This window comes from Mauremys reevesii, linkage group 1 (genome assembly GCF_016161935.1).
Source record: "Mauremys reevesii isolate NIE-2019 linkage group 1, ASM1616193v1, whole genome shotgun sequence".
Taxonomy (NCBI): domain Eukaryota; kingdom Metazoa; phylum Chordata; order Testudines; family Geoemydidae; genus Mauremys; species Mauremys reevesii.
In genome coordinates, this window is record NC_052623.1 from 167,538,250 (window position 1) to 167,565,360 (window position 27,111).

The 27,111-nt window shown below is 45.0% G+C and overlaps 1 protein-coding gene across 23 annotated transcripts in view; it reads right to left on the minus strand.

Moving 5' to 3' along the window:
• Positions 1-26,072, minus strand: part of LOC120370532 (gametocyte-specific factor 1-like) — a 139,270-nt gene extending 113,198 nt beyond the window's left edge. For 13 of the 23 annotated variants that reach the window (XM_039485466.1, XM_039485475.1, XM_039485509.1 and 10 more), the window contains exons 1-7: positions 25,924-26,071; positions 24,288-24,402; positions 16,338-16,438; positions 14,782-14,908; positions 13,364-13,447; positions 12,842-12,905; positions 7,805-7,899 (exon numbers count right to left, since the gene is read on the minus strand). In XM_039485466.1, coding sequence (XP_039341400.1) covers positions 7,805-7,899; positions 12,842-12,905; positions 13,364-13,447; positions 14,782-14,908; positions 16,338-16,438; positions 24,288-24,309 — 493 coding nt within the window. In that variant the 5' untranslated portion in view covers positions 24,310-24,402; positions 25,924-26,071. Of the gene's footprint in view, positions 1-578; positions 748-5,862; positions 6,274-7,792; positions 7,900-12,841; positions 12,906-13,363; positions 13,448-14,781; positions 14,909-16,337; positions 16,439-24,287; positions 24,403-25,854 lie in introns of those variants that run through there. The other 10 variants (XM_039485563.1, XM_039485547.1, XM_039485537.1 and 7 more) reach the window with 10 other exon arrangements.
• Positions 26,073-27,111: the final 1,039 nt, after the last annotated feature.

Sequence of the window (27,111 nt, forward strand, 5' to 3'; positions counted from 1 at the left end):
TCCTTCCCCAAAATAGACCCAGCCTGTCTGGCTGGAGCTCCAACACCTTCAGTGGAATCAAAACCAAGCAACCGTCCTTACTGCTGTGACTTTACCCAGCAGAACAAGGCTGATCCCGTGCATCAGCCCGTAGTGCAATGATTCATTAGGAAAGATCAAATATGAAGCACAGGTACATTCTATAGGTCTCTGGGAAGCCCTGCTAGACTGGATCCTCACCAAACCTTGGCTAGAAAGCTGGCTAAAGCTTTCTATGACCAGCTGCTCTATTTGGGCATGTTAAGGGTGGTTACCGCACACTTGGAATAAGTCCTTCTGCTTTAACTCACCCTCAACCAATCCAATGTACACAGACACCTCTGAATTCATCTCCAGTGTGTGTTTATCAATGCTGTGACCTTCAGGGATTGAGCTAAGCCATTCCCCCTTCCTCTCAAGTATCCTTCTCAGAAAACCTCATCTCACAAGATTAATGTACTAGAAAATCTAATCAGATACAGGTGCAAACACTCCCATGGTGGCCTGCCCATACAGTGACAAGACCAATTGCAGGTTTTGTCTGTGAAATGTTCCAGTACCTGTCCAATGATTCCAGGTGGAGAGTCCACATGTAGCAGGATACCTACTTTCCAGCATCTGGAAATGGTCTATTATTCCATAAAACAGCCAGCCAGCCCATAGTGATGACTGTAGCAAAAGCTGATGAGCCATTGTTTTTCCAAGTACCAATTTCCCATCCATGCACCTCTGCATTAAAAAAAAAAAAAAAAAAGCAGAGGACTGCCAACAATGCATCCTCTACTCCCTAGACACATGCACCAAACAGGTTTTATTGTGAAATTGGTACAATATCCTGGGCTGGCTGGCTGGCTTTTTAAATGTGGGAGGTGATTAAGCATCTGGTTATACCCAACAGGTTTGGTTAAAAAGGAGTCCAAAAGAGGAGTGTTTTGAAGGCAAAACGCAAACTTCACTGCTGCTCTAAGTACATCCACTTAATGGGGCATTTTTAAAGTATAGTACTGGCTTGAAAAATCGAGGATATTAGACAGTTCCCTTTACTCTGACCTGCTACTTAGGTGCATTTGTTTGTTATCTTTCTGCTTACTTTACTGACCAAACTACTTCTGTTAGCACTGCAAAGCCAGCACAGCTGAGAGTGAGAGCTGGCTTGTGTACAGCCAGATTAGTCAAACTGAGTTCCAGGTGCAGAATTTCTAATTCTTGGCAATGCACAAGCCAGCGTGACTTTCAGATTCTTACTTGGATTCTAAGCTCTTTGGGGAAGGGACTGTCTTTTTGTTCTGTTTGTACAGCCCTTAGCACCATGAGATCCTGGTTGTAACAACAATATAAATAATATCACCATGAATTTGCAGGCCTAACAGCTGGGGAAACCACATTTCTTGGGAATTAATCACCTCTCTCTCAGCTCCCCTCCCCCATAGCATAGTGTATTATGATTTTCAGATTTTTCTTAAATGAGAGTATTACAACCAGACTGTTAGACATTATGCTTTTGAAGCGTATTCATCACTCAACACTTCAGAGTTACAGTTACATGAATCCTGACCTGCTAGCTCAAAATACAGTGATAAAAATAAAGGGTGCGAAAACTACAGAAATAAGCTTCACACCAAGCCCCCATTTATGTGGAGTGTATTTTGCACTGCAAATAACTGCGCCCACGATACTGCATCCTCAGTTCATTCATGCTTTTGCCTGGCAATTTACAGCTGGTATCAAGTAACGGGTGTACTTCAATGGGGATCTCCTGCAAAGTGGAGGCCTGCTTTTTTTAAAACTGGCAAATTCCTACTCAAAGCGTTTTAAACCCTAATAATGCTATTTTGTGCTTCTCCATCACCTTTCATCTGAGGATGCTTCATAAGTTACATGTTGATCTTCTGAGATAGCTAGTAATACTTAGCTTGCAGGGTGAGTATTACTGTCCCTCCAGTCTATAGATGGGGAAACTGAGGCACAGAGAGCTTAAGTAACTTGCCCAAGATCAAGGAGACAGTCTCTGTAGCTGGTGGGGCTCACACTGGGAACAGATGCCCACATCACAGAAACTCTGTCAGATACTCAGAAGTAAAAGACCATAACCCCCCCGTAATGTTTAAACTAATGGCCACTTGAAAGAGAGCAAGATATTGCAAGAGAATTCCTTTGAAGCCTCAGGCATCCCCAGAACAGGACAGCTTTATGGCCAGGACGTCACAGCTACAGTTTGACAAGGGGACCAAGACAAACGCTCAGTGGGTCACACTTCCTTCCAGTTAGTGCTTGCTGCTGTCTAAGGGGTAAAAAGATTTTCAAGTAAGTACGGTGCGAGTACATGAAACTCCCTCCATAAGATCCAAATGGCATGGAATACAATGAGGCGGTTTAATAATAGTTACCCTGAACTCCATGCTTTGGGGATCGGGCTATTAGGACACTGGGCAACTGAATCAGTTTTTAAAAGAACAAAACCTTGAGAAGAGTCATATGTGGCAGAGTTCATAAGAACATAAGAGCTGCCATATTAGGTCAGATCACGTTCCATCTCGCCCAGCATCCTGTCTCCATTGGTGGCCCCTACCAGAGCTTCAAGGGGAATAAACAGAACAGAGCAATTATGGAGTGATCCACCCCTCTCTTCCACGCCCAGCTTCTAGCAGTCACGGGTTTAGAGTCACCTAAAGCAGGGGGGTAGCATCTTGGCTAATAGCTATTGATGGATCTATCCTCCATGAACGTATCCAATTCTTGCTTAAACCCAGTTACACTTTTGGTCACCACAACACCCCAAGTCAATGAGTTCCACAGGTTAGTTGTGCACTGTGTGACAAAGTACCTCCTTCCGTTTGTATGAAACCTGCTGCCTATTAGTTTTATCAGGTGACCCCCTGGTTTTTGTATAATGTGAAACGGGAAATAATGCTTCTCTATTCACTTTTTCTACAACAGTCATGATTTTATAGGCCTCTATCATAACCCCATTAGTCATCTTTTTAGTCTCTCCTTGTATGGAAGCCATTCCAGACCCTTGATCATTTTTGCTTCTCTTTTCTGAACCTTTTCCAGTTCCCACAACCTGACATCAGTTTCAGAGACCCCCATCCCCTCCACTGGCATGATGTGTAGCTGACAGGAAAGCAGGACAGCCATGCAGCAAAGGGCTGAGCTGGGGCATTCACAGTAGGGCATGGAGCTGAAGCCCAGGATCAGACTCTGGGAGGGGTAACAGCCATTTCAGCACATCAGGGATGGACTCAGATGACTGAGAAAAATGCCAAGTCTTGAGCCCACACTCCCCAGCAATGACAAGAGACTCATCCATAGACACTGCTGTGCACAGACCCAGGCTTGTATATAGGGGAAATTTTCCAACATTTACTCCAGGAGGAATTTTAAGCCACAACACAATGCAAAAATTCATTTCCTCCCCCTCACACCCCGCCCCCCCGGACAGCAGAATTAGCCAGCAGCTCTGCAGCACCGTCAGTAGCAGATGCGGGACCAACCAGAGCCTGGCTCTCCAACTTGCAAATACATGACACTGCCAGGGGGACGGGGAGCTGGACTGTTCCACGCAGGTGCAGTTCCCAGCATGTCCTGAAGGAAGGAAGTGGCATGCAGGAAACTCTGTACAAGCCTGGGACCCAGCATCAGGCTGCTTCTCCCTCTCAGTGGCAGAGCCAGGTTCTAACATCAGGGGGAGCGAACACATTAAAAAAGGCACCACCCAACATATCAAATTACTAATTACATACTTTTAAATTCGTCAGACATATTTATTTTGTACTTAAAATAAAAACACAAGAATGATCCAGGCAACAGAAGTGTTTGCACAGATTATACTTAGATATACTTTAGATTCTAGAAAGTAAATGACAATACAGTAGTTTATAATTGGCCGGTATTTTTTTAAACCTGTGATATTTTTTCCAGTTACTAATTTCATTTTAAAAATCAATGAAATGCACTTTATTTATAATAGATTGTAATACTAAAGTCACCAAAAAGGCATGACAAATACAAGAATGAGAATTGGTGAGCAAAGATCTCATAGCTCTTCGGGGTTTACAAAGCAGTAATTTCCCCTAAAGCAGCTTCACTCATGGGGGGGGGGGAGGGGGAGGTTAAACAAAAGACATCTTTACGACACAGGTTGGCAGTCTAACATTTTTGAAACACCGAGTACTGAAAGTTAGGGTTTTTAACCAATTTAAGCTGTGTGTGTACACACACACACACACACACACAAAACAAAAAAAACCTTCTTCCTGCTTTCCTATCACCCAGTTCTGTTACTACAGGAATGAAATCTAGACATCCCATAAAATAGCTAGTTCCACATTGTTCTTCAAACCTCAGATCAGTGAAATGCAGCTTTGCATTTGAGATACTATATGACTTGAGTACATTTTGCACTGCCTGCAGCTACACTGACATCAGGAGAGAAGAGGACATGACTGTCCCTAGCATATATGATTTAAAAAAAAAAAAAGGTGAGACACACCCACTATCAATGCAACAAGAAGGGAGATCAGTAGCTAGGGCCAAGAGATAAGATGCAATGAAACCCTCCTGTACCCACAACCCATATCTGAAAAGCATCAGTCGCTCTGCAGATCAAAGAAAGAAAGAACGAGCAGCCAGTATTCAGCCAGACAGGATCCTTATGACCTATATAGGAGAAGTGCACTCAAGTAAACTGTAGCAGTTTCCCAACAGAGTTTTCTTATAGACTTATTTATTAAGCAAAAATTAAGATTAGGAGTCTGATTTAAATTATGTAAATTTTCAGTTTGAGTTAACCGTGGAACTATTGCAGCTACTTTTATTTTACTCCTGCCTTCATAAAAAGCTACAGAGTTATAACAGATAATTACAAAGACTAAAGTACATGCTTTAATATAATTAGGACCGGGCCACCCAAGATGAAAACTATACCATGGAAGAGTCCTACAACCAGGTATTTGAGGCCAATCCTCTTATCAATGGAATCCTCAACCAAACTGTGAGGAAGGAGATGTGTACACCCTCTAACTTTTGACAATAATTCAAGGTCAGCCAGCCACCAAGAAGAGCACCATTCATATTCTGGTTTTGGATAAAACACCTGATCTTGCCTACATCATAGAAACCTTCCTCCCTCCAAGCCTATAGCAATAAAGTAACCATTAAACAAGTTCTGAGTCAATCGTCTTTCTTCCCAATTTAGTTTTAACAAAAAAAGCTGCAATGTAAGTAGCTATGGGAGATAACAGTGCAACTACTAGGTATCGGTGGGGGAAGTGTGCTAGTTATGTCCTGGATACACTGGTCTGTTAAGTGTTATTGCTTTTAATATGCTAATGCAAACACTGTAATAGAGTATTAGTGTCCCAATGTACTGTAGCTTGTTTTAACTTACCGTAATACTAGAAGAGGTGCATGTGAAGCTCTCTAAAAGTTGACACTAGAGCAGTGATATTCCCAAGCCAGCATGCATAGGGCTGGGGGTGGGGAAGGGGAGTGCATCTAGGTATAAGTAACATCTCTCACACCAAACAGGAACTTCTCCACAGTTCATTGCAATTTGGAAGTGTGATTATTATACCTTGTCTTACAAACACCAAACACAATTACATATGCACAAGGTCAATAATTCCCTCCTCTCCCCCCCATATACAGAGTTGTGCTTCTGGATATAGTATCTGTCTGAGATTAATATTGAGCTCCCAGCTCTTCAGGAAGCAATGAAGAGTCAGCAGCCAAGCCACAGGCTGAATCCTATTGCAAACAGTATGGGTGACGCATGAGGCATTCTGAAGCAAGAGGAGATTACTGGAAAACTTTAAATAAGACACAGAAAGAATAAAGTTTTCCTAGGTTTTGTTACTGTCGGATTTATTGTATGATGTATAGTAAGTGTTTAATATAAAAATCAGGTAGTAGGGTTTAGAATGTTACAACAAGAGATTATGCTATTACCATTATCCAGTCCACTTGCACACTACTATTTTGAATTGGTGATAATTTACAGAGAGAGAGAAAGAAGAAAGAGGGGAGGGGGTTAAGCACGGGAAGGGGGGCAATAACCCAATGTCTTTCCTTTGCCTCCTGGTCCTGCCATTCCCTCAGCCCCCTCCGCGGGGGAGAGCCCGACATCATCCTCGCCTCCCTGCTCCGCTGGACCAACTTCAGCGCACAGAGACAGCAGTGGCCAGCGTCCCCATGCACCCCCTGGAGCAGAGCGGCGTCTCGACTGCAGCAGAGTCATTCCCCGGGCTGCCGCTGCTTGCAGAGAAAAGATGCCACTGAAGACAGACCACGAGAAACACCCCCGCCCGCCTTTTTCTTTCCTTCTCCACCTCCTCCGTCGGCACCAGCTGGGCTTCAGAGCTACCTTACCCACCGTGTGGCCGCCTCGCTCTGCATGGGGCTGCCAGGGGCCAACGGGGCTGCTGCTTCTCAGCCCCCTCCCACCGTGCTGCCGCCCCTTCCCCTCCCAGCAGAGCTCACCCCTGCCTGGGCGGCATGCGCCAAGCGGGGCTCAGCTTAGCGAGCCGGGCAGCTGCGAGTGGGCAGGCAGGAGCCTCCTCCTCCTCATCCCTGGGGAGCCAGGCAACCAGCCGCTGCCGCCGGCAGCCTCGGCTGGGGATGCAGGAAGGCAGTGCAGAGCTGAGAGCCAGCCGGCGGCCGCACGCAAAACCCGGCTCCAGAGTCCAGTGCTGGCTGGAAAGGCGCCACTTTTGGAAAATGTACTCGGGGGGAGCGGCCGCTCCCCCTGCTCCCCCCCAGCTATGCTCTGGCTGGTAGGGGGTGCAGGTGTCTGGGCTAGGGGGGTGTCCCACAGCTGGATGCTGGGGGTGTGGGTGTCAGACTGGAAGAGCAGAGATTTCTCCCAAGATGTGTCCAGCTGACATGTGTGACACACTCAGACAGGTGCCCAACAAAAGCGTAACAGAGAAATAGGAACTGGGCTGTTGGAGGAGGAGTTTCTTTGACTCTCTACTCCTGGGGGAATATTTTTGCTGGCTGACAGGTATTTTGAATTAAATTACCAGAATAACTGAAACTGGTGTGATTATATTGTGTTATTTCGATAAATAAAATATGCAGATTTAAAAAATATCATGGGCAGAATGTTAAATTTTTTAGCGCAGAATTCCCTCAGGAGTACACATTACTACACCACTATGTGGGTGGTTTCCTATGTGAACACTTATTTCAAATAACAAAGGCCTTTTCAGTTTAGGTTACATCCCCTTGGAAGTAATACTGGTAGGTCTCCTTGGATAGACACACCCTAGCTATGAGATTTCAATCAGGTTTTGCAAAAACCAAACCAAACGCTACAGCTGCTACACACATGTACAGCTTCCACTGACTCCCGTAGCAGCTACACCTGAAGAACAACAACTGTGTTGCGCTCCACTGTGCCAAACTCAGACCTGTTTGTAAGCCTCGACTTTTGTTCAACCAATAGCAGTGAATAATAATCTGACATTTGGATGTCAGATGCCATAGTAATGGGGGCAGTACATGGAGCCAGACCACCTTTGCCACAATGCCGCCTACAGTGAAATAAAACCTGGACACAGAGGATACTCCACCCACCACAGAAACGCACCTGCTTCTAGAGAGGACTGTGTTACAGAGCTCTCCATCTCCACTTGCTGATGGTGGGAATAAAAGCATTTCAGTTCATGTAGGAGAATGCTGACACACGGAATACAAATACAGAGAAAAGTTATCCCGTTCCACTTTGAGCTAACATGTAGGCCCCAGCTTAAAGAACGGGAAGACCACCTGCCTTTGCACTTACTGCTTTTCCAGGATAGGCTATATGGCAAGGACCTGGGTGCTCTCATGCCTGGCATTAGGTTATTCTTTGGTTCCATCACTATGCTGGACCCAGGGCTGAAAGAGATCAAATAAGAATTATCCTACACGTGTACTTCTTCTAGCAAAGTATCTTACTATAAATATTTGAGTTTTTTCTAACATTGAAGAAGACAGAGTATGTTACTTTAAACAAACCTTCATGCAATCATAGAATCATAGAATTCAAGATCAGAAGGGACCATTATGATCATCTAGTCTGACCTCCTGCAAGATGCAGGCCACATAAGCCGATCCACCCACTCCTTTAGCAAGCGACCCCTGCCCCATGCTTCGGAGGAAGGCGAAACCTCCAGGGCCACTGCCAATCTTCCCTGGAGGAAAAATTCCCGACCCCAAATATGGCGGTCAGCTGAACCTCGAGCATGGACAAGACTCTCCAGAACAGTTACTTCTCGCAAAGGCTAGACAAAAGTGTAGAATACGTTGATGCCATTTACTTTTTGACTAAAATCCCCAATTAATCAGTTATCCAAACAAGAAATAAATAAACCAAAGACAGCAAGAAAAATCAGAGTTAAAGCTCGATTATAAATATTGCACTGCCCTCAACTGTAAATGGCATCTCAGCACACATGCCCTAGTTGTCTCTATATACGCAGACTTCATGCAGATGTCCAACAGTGAATGCCAGTGAAAATGAGGTAGGATCTGAGGCTAAAACAGGGGGAAAAAAAGTTAAAAATGACTTAGACAAGTTGAATGTCTTCAAGTCGGGACGGCCTGATGAAATACATCCTAAAATACACAAGGTGCTGACTGAGGAGATATCTGAGCCATACGCAATTATCTTTGAAAAGTCATGGAAGACAGGAGAGATTCCTGAGGACTGGAAAAGGGGCAAATATAGTGCCAATCTAGAAAAAAGGGAATAAGGACAATCTGGGGAATTACAGACCAGTCATCTTAACATCAGTACCTGGAAAGATAATGGAGAAAACAATTAAGCAATCCAATTGCAGAATCCTAGAAAATAAGGCGATAAGTAACAGTCAGCATGGATTTGCCAAGAACAAATCATGTCGAACCAACCTAATAGCTTTCTTTGACAGGGTAACAAGCCTTGTGGATGGGGGAGGGGAGTGGTAGATGTGGTGCATCTTAAGTTTAATAGGACTTTTTTTGATTCTGACTTGCAGGGAAATACAACCTAGATTGAGCTACTATAAGGTAGGTGAATAACTGGTTGGAAAACCGTTCACACAGAGTAGGTGGTTCACAGTCAAGCTGGAAGGGCATATTGAGTGGGGTCCCACAGGCATCAGTTCTGGGTCCAGTTCTGTTCAATATCTTCATCAGTGATTTAGATAATGGCATAGAGCACATTTATAAAGTTTGCAGACGATAACAAGCTGCAAGGGGTTGAAAGTGCCTTGGAGGATAGGATTAAAATTCAAAGTTACCTGGACAAACTGGAGAAATGGTCTGAAGTAAATAGGATGTGCGACACTACACTCCATATTCATCATAGTAATATTATTAGGATATGATCATGGCATAATTATGAAGCATTTTGTACAAGATGGGTCATGTAAGGAGTCAGTGGGAAAATTATGATTTGCTGAATACAAGTATCCTATTTGTAGGCATGTATCGTTTTTGTATCTGAAGTTATGAATATTGACTAGGTATCTATATTTCAGATGGGCTTACTCTAGAAAACACCCACAGCCAGCCTTTCAGATACAACAATGAAAAAGCCAAAGGCGGCTACTGGCTCATCAACAAAGACAACGGGTTGTGGAATAGCTTAGCCTTCCTGGAAGGCCAGTCTGTAAGTTATGGCTGCTACGATTCTGCAAGGGCATGTGACCAGTTCACATGTCTCTGGACTCCATTTTGGGCACCTGAATTTTTTCACAAACTGGTCTGGAAACCAAGTTTGAAATAGAGTTCCTGCCATATGAAAAAGCTATACAAGGCAGAGAGTGACATCATCGGTTGTCTTCACTCCCCTACAACTCAAGAACAGACAGAAGCTCTGAAAGAAAAAGTCTTGGAACGGGGTACAAGATCCCAAGCTGCAAAACAAATGCAGCTTGTCCCTTAAGAATCTGCAAGCCTGCTTATATTGTCAGCCAGGGTGAGAATTTGCTAATTCATATCCAATCTTTCTAGAATTTTAGGCTTAGTTTGCGATTCTGTTTATTTACTAGGTAATCCGCTTTGGTCTGTGTTCTATCACTTATAATCACAAAGCAAAAACGAGTTTATTAACTACAGAAGATAGATTTTATCTAAACCCGTGTGCCTGTGACCAAAGTGTCTTGGGAAAAATCTCAGCCTGCTTAACACAAGTATGCATGGTCCTCTCCACATTGAGGGAGTGGCAAACTGGGTAATAAATTCATACTGGTCGATGTTTTGATCAGGGCAGGATGGTACAACTCTGGGGTCCCAGGCCGGGGGTTATTTTGGCTGTAGCCTCTCTATTGTTGGTTCATGCAGTGGCTGTCCAAAGCCTGCATGAACCTGCAGCTGGGTGTGTCCCTGCCTGTGTGAATGCTGGTGGGAGCGGTCTATAGCCTGTCACAGCAGCACAGTGCTAAGAGGGAGCCCAGGCTGGTGAGTCACAGGGCTCAGTGAAACCCCAGTTCCAGGTGGCACCCCGGGGGGAACCAATCACAGGATGAAATTCAATAAGGACAAATCCAGAGTACAGGTCTGTCGCATCTTACGTGCATTTAACATGCACGAATTCAGCTTTACGCGGCTGGCAAAAAAAAAAGAGAAAAATAATTTAAATACTGTTCCTGTAGTGCGAGCGATTCCGCCTGCCATTCAACTCAATGTAATTTTGACTATACGTGGTTTTCACTTTACGCGCTGACCGCGGAACGTAACCCCAGCGTAAGATGAGACAGACCTGTACTCCACTATCAGTTGCACACATACAAAGTGGGAAATGACTGCCCAGGATGGAGCACTGAAGAACAAGATCTGGGGGTCATAGTGGATCACAAGCTAAATATGACTCAACATCATTTTGAGATGCATTAGCAGGAGTGTTGTAAGCAAGATCGGAGAAGTAATTCTTCAGTTGACATTTAATCAGCATGGAGTAGAGCAGGGGTATTGTGCCCAATTCTGGGGGCCACATTTCAGGAAAGATGTGGAAAAATTGAAAAAAGTCCAGAGAAGAGCAACAAACATGATTCAAGGTCTAGAAAACATGACCTATGAGGGAAGATTGAAAAAAAATGGGCTTGTTTAGTCTGGAGAAGAGAAGACTGAGAAGGGACGTGATAACAGTTTTCAAGTAGATAAAAGGTTGTTACGAGGAAAAAGGAGAAGAATTCTTCTCTTTAAACCTCTGAGAATAGGACAAGAAACAATGGGCTTAAATTTCAGCATGGTTTAGGTTGGACATCAGGAAAAACTGCCTGTCAGGGTGGTTAAGCACTGGAATAAATTGCCTAGGAAGGTTGTGGAATCTCCATCACTGGAGATAAGAGCAGGTTAGATAGACAGCTGTGAGGGATGGTCTGGATCAGTGATTTTCAAACTTTTTTTCTGGTGACCTAGTTGATCCAAGAGAGCTGGGGATGAGGGGTCTGGGAGGGGCTCAGGGCTGGGGCAGAGAGTTAGGATATGGGGGTAAGGGCTGTGGGGTAGGGCCAGGAATGAGGGATTCAGGGTGTGGGAGGGGGCTCTGGGCTGGGGCAAAGGGTTGGGGTGCAGAAGGGGGGGGGTCAAGGCTCTAGGCTGGGGCCAGGGATACAGGGTTTGGGGTCCAAGAGGAGCTCTGGGTTTGGGGGCTGAAGGCTGGGGCACGGGGTTATCTCGGACAGCTCCCGGTCAGTGGCATAGCAGGGGTGAAGAGGAAGGCTTCCTGTCTGTCCTGGCACCACGGACCACGCTGTGCCCCGGAAGCAGCCAGCAGCAGGTCCAGCTCCTAGACAGAGGCGTGCAAGTGACTCCGCGTGGCTGTCGCCCACAGGCACTGCCCCACCAGCTCCCAGTGCAGAGCCGGTGCTCGGGCAGGGGCAGCACATGCAGCCCCGTGGCTCCCCACCCGCCACCTAGGAGACGGACCTGCTGCTGGCCGCCGAGGCGCGCAGCGGTGTCGGAACACGTAGGGACTAGCCTGCTTTAGCTGGGCAGCACCGCCGACAGGACTTTTAACAGCCCAGTCAGCAGTGCTGACCAGAGCCACTGCAACCCAGTGCCTTCTGTTCCGTGACCCACTTCTGGGCCACAACCCACGGTTTGAAAAGCACTTGTCTAGATAATACTTAGTCCTGCCCTGGGTGCAGGGGCCTGGACTAGATGACCTCTCGAGGTTCCTTTCAGTCCTTCAATTCTGTGTCACTGTTACAGGCTGTAGAAGGCTGTACACTGATGACCTTTGATTAGACAGGTAAGGCATAGTACAATGATTTGGTTGTTCAGGGGTGAGACAGATAATGACCAGACACGTTATGCTTTATTTTCCAAACCTGCACTGTGATTACACTTCAAAAATAAAATTATTTCTGACTCAGGGCTCTAACTGCCTGCAAAATCTCCTGGCTGTTAAAAGTTACTTGTAACAGGTCATGAGAGATTAGATAAGTGTCAGAAGTTTAAGCCTAAATTGCCTAAGAGCTGACATCAGTCTGCATTTCTATCATGCCCAGCATAACAGTTTAGTGTTTAATAACCCCCCAATAAATATATAACCAGTGGGGATTGAATCCAGGACCATCAGCACTAATAGTACTACAGTAGAACTAGAGGAGTAACCATTATCTGGTAGCAATAGTATGTTCTTATACTCTCCTATGGATCTGCAACTAAAAGGAGACAGGAAACACTGACCAAGAGGCATAGGAATGTTGATTCATGCCAGTGGGAACTCCCCCACCATCACCCCAAAGTAAATTGCATCTGCCCATCAACACAGCAGCATGAGTTACAAGTAGTTTGAAAGCACATCTTCTATGAAAAACACTGTCACAAGAAATACACCTTTTGTTACCTGTTGTTTATGCCACTATTGAACGTGCCCCAAACGAACACAGAATCTGATTGCTCCTGTAGCTCTGCCAAAGGAAACAGACATCATTGTGGCTCAGTACTGAGTAACTTCTGCAAGCGTCATAGCAACACAAAATGAGAAATATGGCAGAGACGCTGCTAGGTTTACAAAATGGAATGAGAACTGAGCTAAGACTTGGCATAAGTGACAGCAAAGCAGGCATTTAATTGAGAAATATAAAGCGTAAAGATCATCATCAATTTCCATTTTCATCGAAGCACAGATGGTGCAACAGACTACATGGAAAACAACAGATGTTTTGTAGAGAATAGCAGGCATGTGGTAGATCCTGTGAAGCAGAAGAACTTAATTTGTTCAGGGACAGTATAACTGGGTGTCCCAACACATGATCTGTGCAGAAGGATCTATGGGACCTCTCTCTTAGCCCATGTAACTTCTTTGGGGGCAAGAAGAAGGGAATAGCAGGGGCTGACAGCCACCTTGTGTCATCAACCTCCTCACCTTTATCCCAGTCTTCGTCACATGGAGACGGCTGCCACATGCTGACAGTGTTCATCTCTCTGTGGCAGTTATTCGACTGACTCACTTAAAGCAAAGAAAATTCTGAGTGAGAAAATCTTTTTGGATAAAATACAATCTTATTTTAGGGACATTAATCGTTTTTTGACCTAGCTGCAGAACAGCTCTAGGCTTTGGAGAGGAGCAGCATACGCTGGAAGCTGATCAGTACTCCCCTAGTCTTAGCAGCAAAAAACTCTTTAGGCCAGGGATGGGCACCCTGAAGGTAGCAAAGGGACACAAAATCCATGAGACCCCTTTGGTGGGCCATACCTTAAGAGGCTATACATTGCCCAGCTCTGAGAGTTTGCTACAACACAGAATGTTTGGCAGGCCAAATCAAATGATCTGGCAGGGTGCTTGCAGCCCCCCATTTGCCAATCCCTGTTTTAAGCCTCTTCTAAAGCTAAACAATTCTGCACACATTTTTCAGCAATGGTGCAGCTGCTCCAACATACGCATTGGGAGAGGGTTCAGGTGTGTTTCTATTGTCATGTCACAAAAATCTGCTCAGGGTTTTTTCACTACTATCATGCTCCAAGCCCTGTCTTCATGAACATGCACATCATTGCTAGCTTCAGTACAACTCTACTTTTGCCAGAGAACAGGTACGTCTTCCAGTGTAGTGATAGCCACATAGACATCAGTGGGGGGAGACATTGGAACACGACCCACATAACCAAGTGATTTAGGTGCTGGGGTGACAGACCTGGACAGTGAACTCCTCATCAGAGCCAACAGCATGGGCAGTGGTAGGAAAGCTTCCCCATAGTCCCCTCCCCAACTTGCCCCACTCTGAACTGGAAGAACCCACCTTCAATTGGGAAAGTTATTCAGCCTTCCTGGCCCAGTCACAGAAGTGAGGATTGTTATGATCTGGACACTTGTCCATTAAGAACTGGACTGAGACCAATTTATTTCACATATGCCACTAGACAGGCTATGAAGATTTTTGGTCACTATCAGGTCAGATCTGCATTGGAGACCCACCTCTCTCATGACCACTATCTTTCCCGCTCTAAGCGGTCCAGATTACCAGCTAGATCTCATTTCAGCACACACAGTTTAGGGCACAATGTACAGTTCCCATTTTAACGCTAAAATCTCTGGCAGATAATGTAATGCAAGCCAGTTGCCTCTCAGATGCTTAGGAGAATTTGCATGGACACAGAATGAATGAAACTCAAGTCTCCCAGGGCTCCTGCTGCTTCTGTATCACATAGCACTACAGGTAAAGAGTTGCTTATGGAATAATAGAGTATTAAAACAATCTTTAACAGCAAAAATTAAGTTAGAACGCTGTTAGCCCAAGAGTTCCAGAAGTGACTTTACAGAGCCAAAGGAGTCTAATATTTTCTCACCAATGTCTTGCTCAATGCAGCTTTTGTCATCACAGCTTGATATATGATGTCTGATCTCAGCTCTGGGAACCTGATGGCGGGCATTGAAGGGGCATGTGGCTAGCTGCTGTGCAATATCAGGGTGGTTCTAGAGAAACAGAAAAAGTACGTGCTATCTCACTGAATTCATCCTAGCCCTTGTATTTTCTAGTCACTAGTGAAGGGTTTGTGCAATCTGCATCCTGAAATAGGTTGAAAACATTTAAACAAGGAAAGACAAAACTTAGCTCAGGTCCTGAGCACAAATGCAGTGTAGAAACAGTGAAGCATATGCATCGTTTATGATAGAGGCTATGGTTGTTCATTTTTATATGTAAACACCACCCTGATTTTCTCTCATTGAAGATCAGCCCCAGATCAAACACAGTGAAACCCCTGCAGTGTCATCACTGGCATGGTTCGATGCACAGATGAAATTGCCCTAATAAGCCTACACGGGGAGTAAGTGCCTTGAAACCCTAAAAAATTCAGCCACTTTATTTTTAAATTAAGTAAGCAACAGACTAGAGAACAAGTTCCTGCCTGCACTAGAGCTTAAGTCTTTGCAGTAAATTTAACTCTCCTGAAACAGGAGGGAAGTTACTCAATGTTCCAGCTGAGGCCACATCTATATTGGGGGCATTCTGCCAGTAGAGGTAAACGAGTGTGGACACAGAAGAGCGCTACTATCCCCCACTGAATGAAGAGCCTTTACCCTTAGAAAAGAGCAAGACAACAAAGAGGAAGAACACACACTGCTCAGGCTTGCTCTGCACAGTTTTTATATTACTATAGCTATGCTGGCTAGGGGTGTGATTCCTAACCAATACAGTTATACAGTACATCATCTTAACATGTGGATGCAGTTATACCTGTATAAGTGTGCTCCTATCAGTACAACTAATATACACTAGCACTGGAGAGGTTAAAACAAGCTACTGACTGAGAGGACAAAAGAAAGGAGCAGCTTCTCCTGTTAAATATATAGCATTCTAGCCCAGAATAGAAGACTGAAAAGAGAGAAAAAGTTTCAGACCGGTGTACATTGAATAGAATAATTAGCAATATAAAAAAAAAGATGGTTTACTTTGCAATCAGAGCAGTGCAGCTGCTAAAGAATTAGCTGCAACATCAGATCATTTTTGCTTTGGCCAGCCAGAAGGCATCCATATAACACTGGTTGCATCTGCTCCATGCCCTGAAGTGGGAAGCAAATACCTGGGTCCCATGAGTGAACTGATGGAAGAGAATACGATCCCCATCACTAACCTAGGTATTCTGAAGAACCTATATCACCTTTCTTCAGGGCAAATGCACTGATCTGAAGTGCATTACTAAATATGAACTGGATGCTTTTACTAAGTGGTAAATGGATAACAGAGATATAAATATGAAATAAAGATGGCTTCTTCCAGTCTAATAGCAAGTGAATGCATCCTTCTAGCAAAAGGCAACAAAGCATACTGAGCTCACCATGCATTAACATTTACAAAAATATGATTTCCCAAGTGCATTAGAGACCTTACACCCTGTCCTACCTTCCTGCACTTTATAAGATGATAGGGAAACCGACAGGCTCGGATTTGATGATAGCGATCATATGGACATTGTATTAACTTCTCTGGATCCAAAGCATCAACTGGAGGAGAAGGAATAAAAAGACAAGAAAACATTCTGCCAAACAAGATCTAAGAACATCATCAACACAATTAACAAGTGTGGAAACATACTAGGTACTGGAGCTTTCCTCTAATGGGGTTAAGCCATGAATTTTTAATAGCCTAGACAAAAATTTAAAATTGCTACATTGGCACTCATTGTGTACACCCAACCAAATTCACTTTGGACTTTTGGTGAATGGAATATTAAATTAAAAATGAGGAAAGTGTAGTCAGTAGTGCAGAGTGGCCAGTACATATCAATGAGTACACTTATGTAGAACAGTGAGCTGGAAATACACACATTACTATAAAAACCTTTGAAGCTACCAAATTAGCTAGCTGCATAGCAGTGACATGCTAAGGGTCAGCAGAAGCATGGCATTCTGAAGTAAATCCTTTTGCATTTATCTTCAATGCTCAAAGGCCATCTCTGCTGGAGTAAGAAAAAAAATCAAACTAAAACAAACATGGCTGGAGTTAAGGCTGCAATTTGCACTACAGAGCACTTGGCCCTATAAAGTGCAGAGGTTGGCAGGTGCTTAAGAGCCCAACACCCACTGAATATAGTGAGGGCCTAAGTCACAGGCACTTTTTGAAAATGTTCCCTCCTAGTCCACACTAGGACTCAGAGAGGCACGAGTCACCTTAATCACTTAAAAGTTACATAGAAGGGACAAGGTAGGTGAGGACCAACTTCCAATAGTGAGAGAGACAAGCTTTCAAGCATACACAGATCTCTTCTTCAGGATTCAGTTTGTGTTCGTGCAGCAGCTTTCCTGCCACTACAAATGTGTCTCCCCTCACACCTTCCATGCTATTTACCCACATTTGTATCAGTGTACAGAGGGCATGCACACAAAGGAACAAGGGACAACAGACTGTGGGATGTTCTCTAGAGAGCTGGAAGTAAGGGGAACATAAGAACATAAGAAAGGCCGTACCGGGTCAGACCAAAGGTCCATCTAGCCCAGTATCTGTCTACCGACAGTGGCCAATGCCAGGTGCCCCTGAGGGAGTGAACCTAACAGGCAATGATCAAATGATCTCTCTCCTGCCATCCATCTCCATCCTCTGACGAACAGAGGCTAGGGACACCATTCTTACCCATCCTGGCTAATAGCCATTTATGGACTTAGCCACCATGAATTTATCCAGTCCCCTTTTAAACATTGTTATAGTCCTAGCCTTCACAACCTCCTCAGGTAAGGAGTTCCACAAGTTGACTGTGCGCTGCGTGAAGAAGAACTTCCTTTTATTTGTTTTAAACCTGCTGCCTATTAATTTCATTTGGTGACCCCTAGTTCTTGTATTATGTGAATAAGTAAATAACTTTTCCTTATCCACTTTCTCAACATCACTCATGATTTTATATACCTCTATCATGTCCCCCCTTAGTCTTCTCTTTTCCAAACTGAAGAGTCCTAGCCTCTTTAATCTTTCCTCATATGGGACCTTCTCTAAACCCCTAATCATTTTAGTTGCTCTTTTCTGAACCTTTTCTAGTGCTAGAATATCTTTTTTGAGGTGAGGAGACCACATCTGTACACAGTATTCGAGATGTGGGCGTACCATGGATTTATATAAGGGCAATAATATATTCTCAGTCTTATTCTCTATCCCCTTTTAATGATTCCTAACATCCTGTTTGCTTTTTGACCGCCTCTGCACACTGCGTGGACATCTTCAGAGAACTATCCACAATAACTCCAAGATCTTTTGCCTGACTCGTTGTAGCTAAATTAGCCCCCATCATGTTGTATGTATAGTTGGGGTTATTTTTTCCAATGTGCATTACTTTACATTTATCCACATTAAATTTCATTTGCCATTTTGTTGCCCAATCACTTAGTTTTGTGAGATCTTTTGAAGTTCTTCACAATCTGCTTTGGTCTTAACTATCTTGAGTAGTTTAGTATCATCTGCAAACTTTGCCACCTCACTGTTTACCCCTTTCTCCAGATCATTTATGAATAAATTGAATAGGATTGGTCCTAGGACTGACCCTTGGGGAACACCACTAGTTACCCCTCTCCATTCTGAGAATTTACCATTAATTCCTACCCTTTGTTCCCTGTCCTTTAACCAGTTCTCAATCCATGAAAGGACCTTTCCTTTTATCCCATGACAGCTTAATTTACGTAAGAGCCTTTGGTGAGGACCTTGTCAAAGGCTTTCTGGAAATCTAAGTACACTATGTCCACGGATCCCCTTGTCCACATGTTTGTTGACCCTTCAAAGAACTCTAATAGATTAGTAAGACACGATTTCCCTTTACAGAAACCATGTTGACTATTGCTCAAGAGTTTATGTTTTTCTATGTGTCTGACAATTTTATTCTTTACTATTGTTTCAACTAATTTGCCCGGTACCGACGTTAGACTTACCGGTCTGTAATTGCCGGGATCACCCCTAGAGCCCTTTTTAAATATTGGCGTTACATTAGCTAACTTCCAGTCATTGGGTACGGCCGATTTAAAGGACAGGTTACAAACCTTAGTTAATAGTTCCATAACTTCACATTTGAGTTCTTTCAGAACTCTTGGGTGAATGCCATCTGGTCCCGGTGACTTGTTAATGTTGAGTTTATCAATTAATTCCAAAACCTCCTCTACTGATACTTCAATCTGTGACAGTTCCTCAGATTTGTCACCTACAAAAGCCAGCTCAGGTTTGGGAATCTCCCTAACATCCTCAGCCGTGAAGACTGAGGCAAAGAATCCATTTAGTTTCTCCGCAATGACTTTATCATCTTTAAGCGCTCCTTTTGTATTTTCATCGTCAAGGGGCCCCACTGGTTGTTTAGCAGGCTTCCTGCTTCTGATGTACTTAAAAAACATTTTGTTATTACCTTTGGAGTTTTTGGCTAGCCGTTCTTCAAACTCCTCTTTGGCTTTTCTTATTACACTCTTGCACTTAAGTTGGCAGCGTTTGTGCTCCTTTCTATTTGCCTCACTAGGATTTGACTTCCATCTTTTAAAGGAAGTCTTTTTATCTTTCACTGCTTCTTTTACATGGTGGTTAAGCCACGGTGGCTCTTTTTTAGTTCTTTTACAGTTTTTCTTAATTTGGGGTATACATTGAAGTTGGGCCTCTATTATGGTGTCTTTAAAAAGGGCCCACGCAACTTGCAGGGATTTCACTTTAGTCAATGTACCTTTTAACTTTTGTCTAACTAACCCCCTCATTTTTGTATAGTTCCCCCTTTTGAAATTAAAGGCCACAGTGGTGGGCAGTTGGGATGTTCTTCCCACCACAGGGATGTTGAATGCTATTGTATTATGGTCACTATTTCCAAGCGGTCCTGCTATAGTTACCTCTTGGACCAGCTCCTGCGCTCCACTCAGGATTAAATCTAGAGTCGCCTCTCCCCTTGTGGGTTCCCGTACCAGCTGCTCCATGAAGCAGTCATTTAAAGTATCGAGAAATTTTATCTCTGCATTTCGTCCTGAAGTGAAATGTTCCCAGTCAATATGGGGATAATTGAAATCCCCCACTATTATTGGGTTCTTAATTTTGATAGCCTCTCTAATTTCCCTTAGCATTTCATCATCACTATTACTGTCCTGGTCAGGTGGTCGATAATAGATCCCTAATGTTATATTTTTACTAGAGCATGAAATTTCTATCCATAGAGACTCTATGGAACCTGTGGATTCGCTTAAGATTTTTACTTCATTTGAATCTACACTTTCTTTAAGGGCCAGATTGATTACATAAACCAGTGTTTTTAAATTTTTTTGATACCAGGGACCAGCTTGCAGCCTTTCTAAACAGTGTCAGAGAGACCAGAGGGACAGGCCACTGAGAAAGACTGACACAGGTCACTAGGACAAATGGCTACTTTTGACAAAGTGTGAATTGTCAATGTTTGTATGAATACTGTGTGCACCTCAGGTTTTCCCTATGTGTTGCACAAGTATCTAGGCGGTGGGATAAAGGTGTGAGAGCTTTGCAGATACCCCAAGAGGGAAGGTACAAGTGCCATCTAGCTACCTGGGCCCAGCCAATGGTTGGACAGTCTGTATCCTGAGGCCCATTCCCTGCAAGAGCCAGTCGGAGGAATTAGAGAACAAAGAGGTGGAGGCCAGGTGACCAGTTTGCCTGGGCAACAGCATACAGGATGGAGGAGGGGCAACTGGGTGTGACTGAGAGTGAGCTGCTGAAAGCTGGTCAGTCTCCTGGTTTGGGACTGAGCGGGAGAACCCAGGGCTCTGGGTCTCCTTAAGATGGACTTTGCTTTAACTTCCTGCTTTCTGTGCTAACAAGATTCTGCTCTATGATTTGTTTCAGACAACTAATAAACCCTTCTGTTTTACACCGTCGGGGGTGCATGGCCCCTTAGGGGGGCATGCAAGGTTTCCCCAGGTGTTCTATTCAGGTGGACTCGCTGCAGGCAGCTTATGGTGTGAAACAGGGATGCTGAACGCTCAGAGGTCAGACCCAGGAGGAGCTGAAGCCCAGGCGGTTTGTCCTAGTGAGCGTGCGCCCCGAGGGGTGGTCACACTACAAGAGGGTCCTGTCTGATGGCTAGTCTACACTACTGCGCTGCTCTAGTGAGTCTGGTGAAAACGCACTATGCTGACTGGAGAGCCCTCTCCCATCAGCATAATTACTCCACCTCAGCAAGAGACGGAAGCTATGACAGCAGGAGAGTGTCCCCCACTGACTTAGGGCTGGTGTGGACAGCTCAGGTGATGCGTTGATCAGGGGGGTGGCTTTTTCACATCTGTGACTGACAAATTATATCGACTTAAGAGGTAGTGTAGACAAGCCCTGAACTTCATCCAATGGTTCCAGAGCACCAAGCCTGTGTACCCATGAATTACTCTGTGTGTGTGGGGGGGGGGGGGCGAGGAGAGTCATCCCCAGTGCATCAAACCAGCGCCATATGCCAGGCTAGGCCTCTGAAGAGGGCAGCTCCCTTACCCGACCATGGTACTAACTAGGACTGTATATTAATCACAATTAACTCATGCGATTAAATAAAATCACAATTAAAAATTAATCACGATTACTTGCAGTTTTAATCATTGCACTGTTACACAACAGTATGCCAACTGAAGTATAAAATATTTTTGGATGTTTTCTACATTTTCAAATATATTGATTTCAATTATGACACAGAATACAAAAGATACAGTGCTCACTCTTGTTTTTATTACAAATATTTGCACTGTAAAAATGATAAATAGTATTTTTCAATTCACCTCATACAAGTAGTGTGGTACAATCTCTTTATTGTGAAAATGCAACTTACAAATGTAGATGTGTTACATAACTGCACTCAAAAACAAAACATAAAACTTTAGAGTCCACAAGTCCACTGAGTCCTACTTCTTGTTCAGCCAATCGCTAAGAAAAACAAGTTTGTTTACATTTATGGGAGATACTGCTACTCACTTCTCATTTACAATGTCACCTGAAACTCAGAACAGGAGTTTGTATGGCACATTTGTAGCCAGCATTGCAAGGTATTTACATGCCAGATATGCTAAACATTCATATGCCCCTTCATGCTTCAGCCACATTTCAGAGGTCATGCTTCCATGCTGATGATACTTGTTAAAAAAACAACACGTTAAATAATTTGAGACTGAATTCTTTGGGGGAGAATTGTAGGTTTCCTTCTCTGTTTTACCCACATTTTGCCATATATTTCACGTTCTAGCAGTCTCAGATGATGACCCAACACATGTTGTTCATTTTAAGGACAATTTTTAACTGCAGATTTGACAAAATGCAAAAAAGGTACAAATGTGAGATTTCTAAAGATAGCTACAGCACTCAACCCAAGATTTAAGAATCTGAAGTGCCTTCGAAAATCTGAGAGGGATGAGGTGTGGAGCATGTTTTCAGAAGTCTTAAAAGAACAATACTCCAATGTGTAAACTACAGAACCCAAACCACCAAAAAAGAAATTCAACCTTCTGCTGGTGGCATCTGACTCAGATTATGAAAGTAACATGCGTTGGGCCACACTGCCTTGGATCGTCATTGAGCAGAACTTGTCGTCAGCATGGACACATGTCCTCTGGAATGGTGCTTGAAGGGACATATGAATCTTTAGCGCAGGGGTCAGAACCTTTCAGAAGTGGTGTGCCGAGTCTTCATTTATTCACTCTAATTTAAGGTTTTGCATGCCAGTAATACATTTTAATGTTTTTAGAAGGTCTCTTTCTATAAGTCTATAATATAGAACTAAACTATTGTTGTATGTAAAGTAAATGATGTTTTAAAATGTTTAAGAAGCTTAATTTAAAATTAAATTAAAATGCACAGCCTCACAGACCAGTGGCCAAGACCCAGGCAGTGTGAATGCCACTGAAAATCAGCTCACATGCCACCTTCGGCACACCTACCATAGGTTGCCTATCCCTGCTTTAGCGCATCTGGCACTTAAGTATCTTGCGCTGGCTACAACAGTGCCATGTGAACGCCTGTTCTCATTCCAGGTGATGTAAACAAGAAGTGGGCAGCATTATCTCCTGCAAATGTAAACAAACTTGTTTATCTTAGCAATTGGCTGAACAAGAAGTAAGACTGACTGTACGTGTAGGCTCTAAAGTTTTACATTGTTTTGTTTTAGGATGCAATTTCTTTGGTACATAATTCTACATTTGTAAGTTCAACTTTCATGATAAAGAGATTGCACTATATTATTTATATTACATGAACTGAAAAATACTATTTTTTTACAGTACAAACACTTGTAATAAAAATAAATATAAGTGAGCACTGTACACTTTGTATTCTGTGTTGTAATTGAAATCAATGTATTTGAAAATGTAGAAAACATCCACATATATTTAAATAAATAGTATTCTCTTACTGTTTAATCGTGTGATTAACCTGTTTAATCGTTTGACAGCCCTAGCACTAACAGGATATTAACCATGTTGTGTCTGCAGCCAATTTTGGAGCCAGCCACTGGTAATAAAGTAAATTATGAATGTGGCATGGATAGGGCCTTAATAAGAAGTCACTTTACTGGGATGATCCCCAGGAAACTGATTTAGGCCCTGTCTGCACCAGACATGACTGTAGTTTTGTAACCAGTTTGTACCCCACACAGCAAATCTGCTAGTTGGATCGGCCATTTCTCCAGACCGCTGACATGCTGCAGCTGGAGGACATAGTCCATAGGTCAGTGTGGGAACCCACACACACAGTGGAGGACTGTAAAATGACAACTTCCTGGAGGCCCTCATGCCTTGAACATTACTGATAAGAATGCTGTGGCTTAGCCAGATTGCATATGCTAAATAAATAAAATGAACCACACACAGCTGAGTTACACCACTCCAGCCTTCCCGGCTCACAAAGGTTGGGGCATGGTGTTGCATGTCTGCACCCAATATGCTGCCTAGAAGAGTTTGTCTCAGTACACCCAGTCACCCACCCAGGAACTACATATCACCCAAGCAGTCTCTCACCCACCTTGCAAAACCTAGATATGGTTTCTTGCTGTGAGATTGACCCACATCATTCTTTATTGCCTCTAAAGTTTGTGTGGTTTTGAACTGCAAGAAGACCACAAATTCTTTCATTCTGGGACCCAAAATCAGGTGCAGTGAACCGCTGCTCTAATACACAGATGCATATATCCACCAAACTTAATGCCTAGAGCGGAAAGTTACTTCCCTAGAAGCCACTCCCGCCTTTAACCAAGTTTAAGATACTTTAATACTTTCAAAGATCTAAGCTGTCTCTCACTGTATCTGCAGAAACCATGAATAGAATCAGAATGATAGGACTGGAAGGGACCTCCAGAGGTCATCTAGTCCAGACCCCTGCATGAATGTTACAAGCCAGCAAAGAAATACTTACCATAGTTGTCTTCTAAATCCATTTTACTGATGCTGAAAGAACGCTGACTTAAGTTTCGCTGGAGGACCCTTTGAGCCAGTCTCTGAGTGTCACTCTCCTCCTTAAAATATCTACCCTATAGACCAAAAATGAGGAGATTCACAGATTGCTAAGGCCAGAAGAGACAATTATGATCATCTAGGAGGTTTCAATCTGTGATCCGCAGACCCATGGGGGTCCACAGACTATATCTAGGATTTCCAAAGGGGTCCTGCACCTCCATTCGAAATTTTTTAAGAGTCCACAAATGAAAAAAGTTGAAAACTACTGATTTAGGCTGACCTGCATAACACAAGGCATAGGACTGCCCTGACTTAATTCCCATTTGACCTAGTGCAGATCCTTTAGAAAGGCATCCAATCTTGATTTCAAAAATTTGATGGAGAATCTACCACAACAGCTAGTGAGGGTAATTTTTCCATTGGTTAATTACCCTCATTGTTAAAAATAAACCTTATTTCCATTCTAAATTTTCTAGCTTCAACTTCAGGCACTGGAAATAACTTGAAAGTTATTTCAATTTATTCATCACAGCTACTAAGGGTCAAAGATCAACTGCATGACAGCAGCCAGTAGACTTTATATCTATGCTATGTATGCTCAGGACACAAGCTTATAAGGTGGCCCACATATAATGTAGGGCACCTGGAACCTCATATTCTTCTGCTCCACACAGAAAGGTTTCCTCCAAGATGCTAAAATCCAAAGATTTTTGTCTGAAACATCCTTCTTGCCCAATAAATTTAAAAGGGTTAAAAGAACCAGTTCCCAAGAAAAATTAAGCCATGTATTTTGAGAGCTCAGTTATCTCTTCTCATACACAATTTAGTGCTCCATCCTGAGCCACTCCACCTGCCTGACAGGTCAACACTTTTACACCTACCTTGAAGAAGAAAGTCATGATCTGTATGAAGAAGAAAAAAGGGGTCAGAGAGTTAGATGGTTGCTGCTTTAAAAAAAAGCCAAAAGGAGATGCCTAATAAAACTGGCACACATGGGCCGCGTGTGTCAGCTGCGTATCCCTCTCTAAAGTGTGAGCTGCAGATCTGACCAGCACCAAAATGTCCGAGGTGCCTTTGACAAACTGGTTGGTCTGGCCTAGGGCACCCCCGCAAGGGCACTGGTGTGTCCTACCCCACCTGCCCCCGGGGCACTGGGGGGGCAGCCATCAGCCACAGGACACTGCGGGGGGCACGGACCACAGCCTGGGGCGGCGCAGAGCGAGGCTGAGGCGGGCAGCCAAGGACCGGGCTCTCCGGCATCCCCAGTGGCGCGGGCCGCTCCGCCACACCGCGAGCCGGGCGCCGGGCAACACGATCCCCCCGGCCCCGCGCAGGCTCGCAGCGCCCCGCACAGCCGGGGCCAGGCGGGGCACGGCAGCCGGTGTCAGCCCCGGGGCCCGCAGCAGAGCCCGAGCCCAGGCCCCCCTACGCGGCAAGCAGGGTGCCCCCCCCAGCCATCCACACCTAGCGCGAGAGAGAGGCGAGAAGAGCCCCCGCCCCTCCCCCAACGACCCGGCCGGGGGCACCTGAGGAAAGGGGGAGGAAGCTCCCGGTCCGGCCGTGCTGAGAGGAATCGCGCGCCAGCCGTTACCCACCAGGCTTTGCGCGGACCAGCGCGTGGCCTCAGGGCGAAGGCGGCTCCTTCGGCTCCGGAGCAGCCACTGTGAAACCCCTCCCCCCGCCGCTGTGAGACCTCTAACCCCGCACCCCCATTTTGGGCACCATAACGAGGCTGCTCAAGTCACCCCTCCCAGTTGAAGGGGCGGGGCTAGCCGGTTAGTGGAGGGAGGGGCGGGCTGTGAGGGAGGTGACTGATCATCCTGCGCTGGGCTTAGTTAGCGGCAGCGCCCCCTGGGGTTGGGGTTGGAATGGTGCAGGGCGTGTTGGGAGGGCGGGGTGCATGGTGGGAGTGTGGCTAAGGGGCATGGTGCATGCTGGGACGGTGGTGGGGGGAAGTCAATGCAGCCTGCATGGGAGAGCAGTGCATGATGGGACTGCACCCTGAATGGGGGCAGGGCATGCTGGGAACATGGCTCAAGATGGAGCAGTGTGTGCTGGGACTGCAGCTGAGGGGGAAGCAGTGCATGCTGGGACTGCAGTTTGAGGGCTGGGGAGCTGTATATGCTTAGGGTTGCCAATTTTCTAATCTCACGAAACGAATCACCCTAGCCCTGCCCTTTCCCTGAGACCCTGCCCCCCAATCACTACATTCCCCCTCCCTTGGTGTCTTGCTCTTTCCCACCCTCACTCACTTTCACTGAGCTATGGCAGGGGGTTGGGGTGCAGGAGAGGGTGAGGGCTTTAACTGGGGGTGCAGGCTCCAGGGTGGGGCCAGAAATGATGAGTTTAGGGCATGTGAGGGGGCTCCAGGCTGGGGGCAAGGGATTCAGTATGCGGGAGGGGGCTGCATCTTGAGGCAAAGGGTTGGGGTGCAGAGAGCACGAGGGCTCCAGCTGGCAGTGCAGGCTCTGGTGTGGGGCCAGGGATGAGGAGGTTGGGGTGCAGGATGGGGCTCTGGGTTTGTGGGCAGTTCTCAGGGCTGGGGTTGAGGCACAGGTTTACCTCGGGTGGCTCCCAGTCAGTGGCACAGCAGGGCTAAGGCTGCCCCCGGGAAGTAGCCAGCAGAAGGTCCAGCTCTTAGGCTGGTGCCGAGGACTCACTGCATGCAGGCAGTGCCCCACCAGCTCCATTGGCCATGGTTCCCGACCAATGGGAGTGTGGAGCTGGTACTTGGGGTGGGGGCAATGCACAGAGCCCCATGGCCCCCCTGCCTAGAAGCGAGA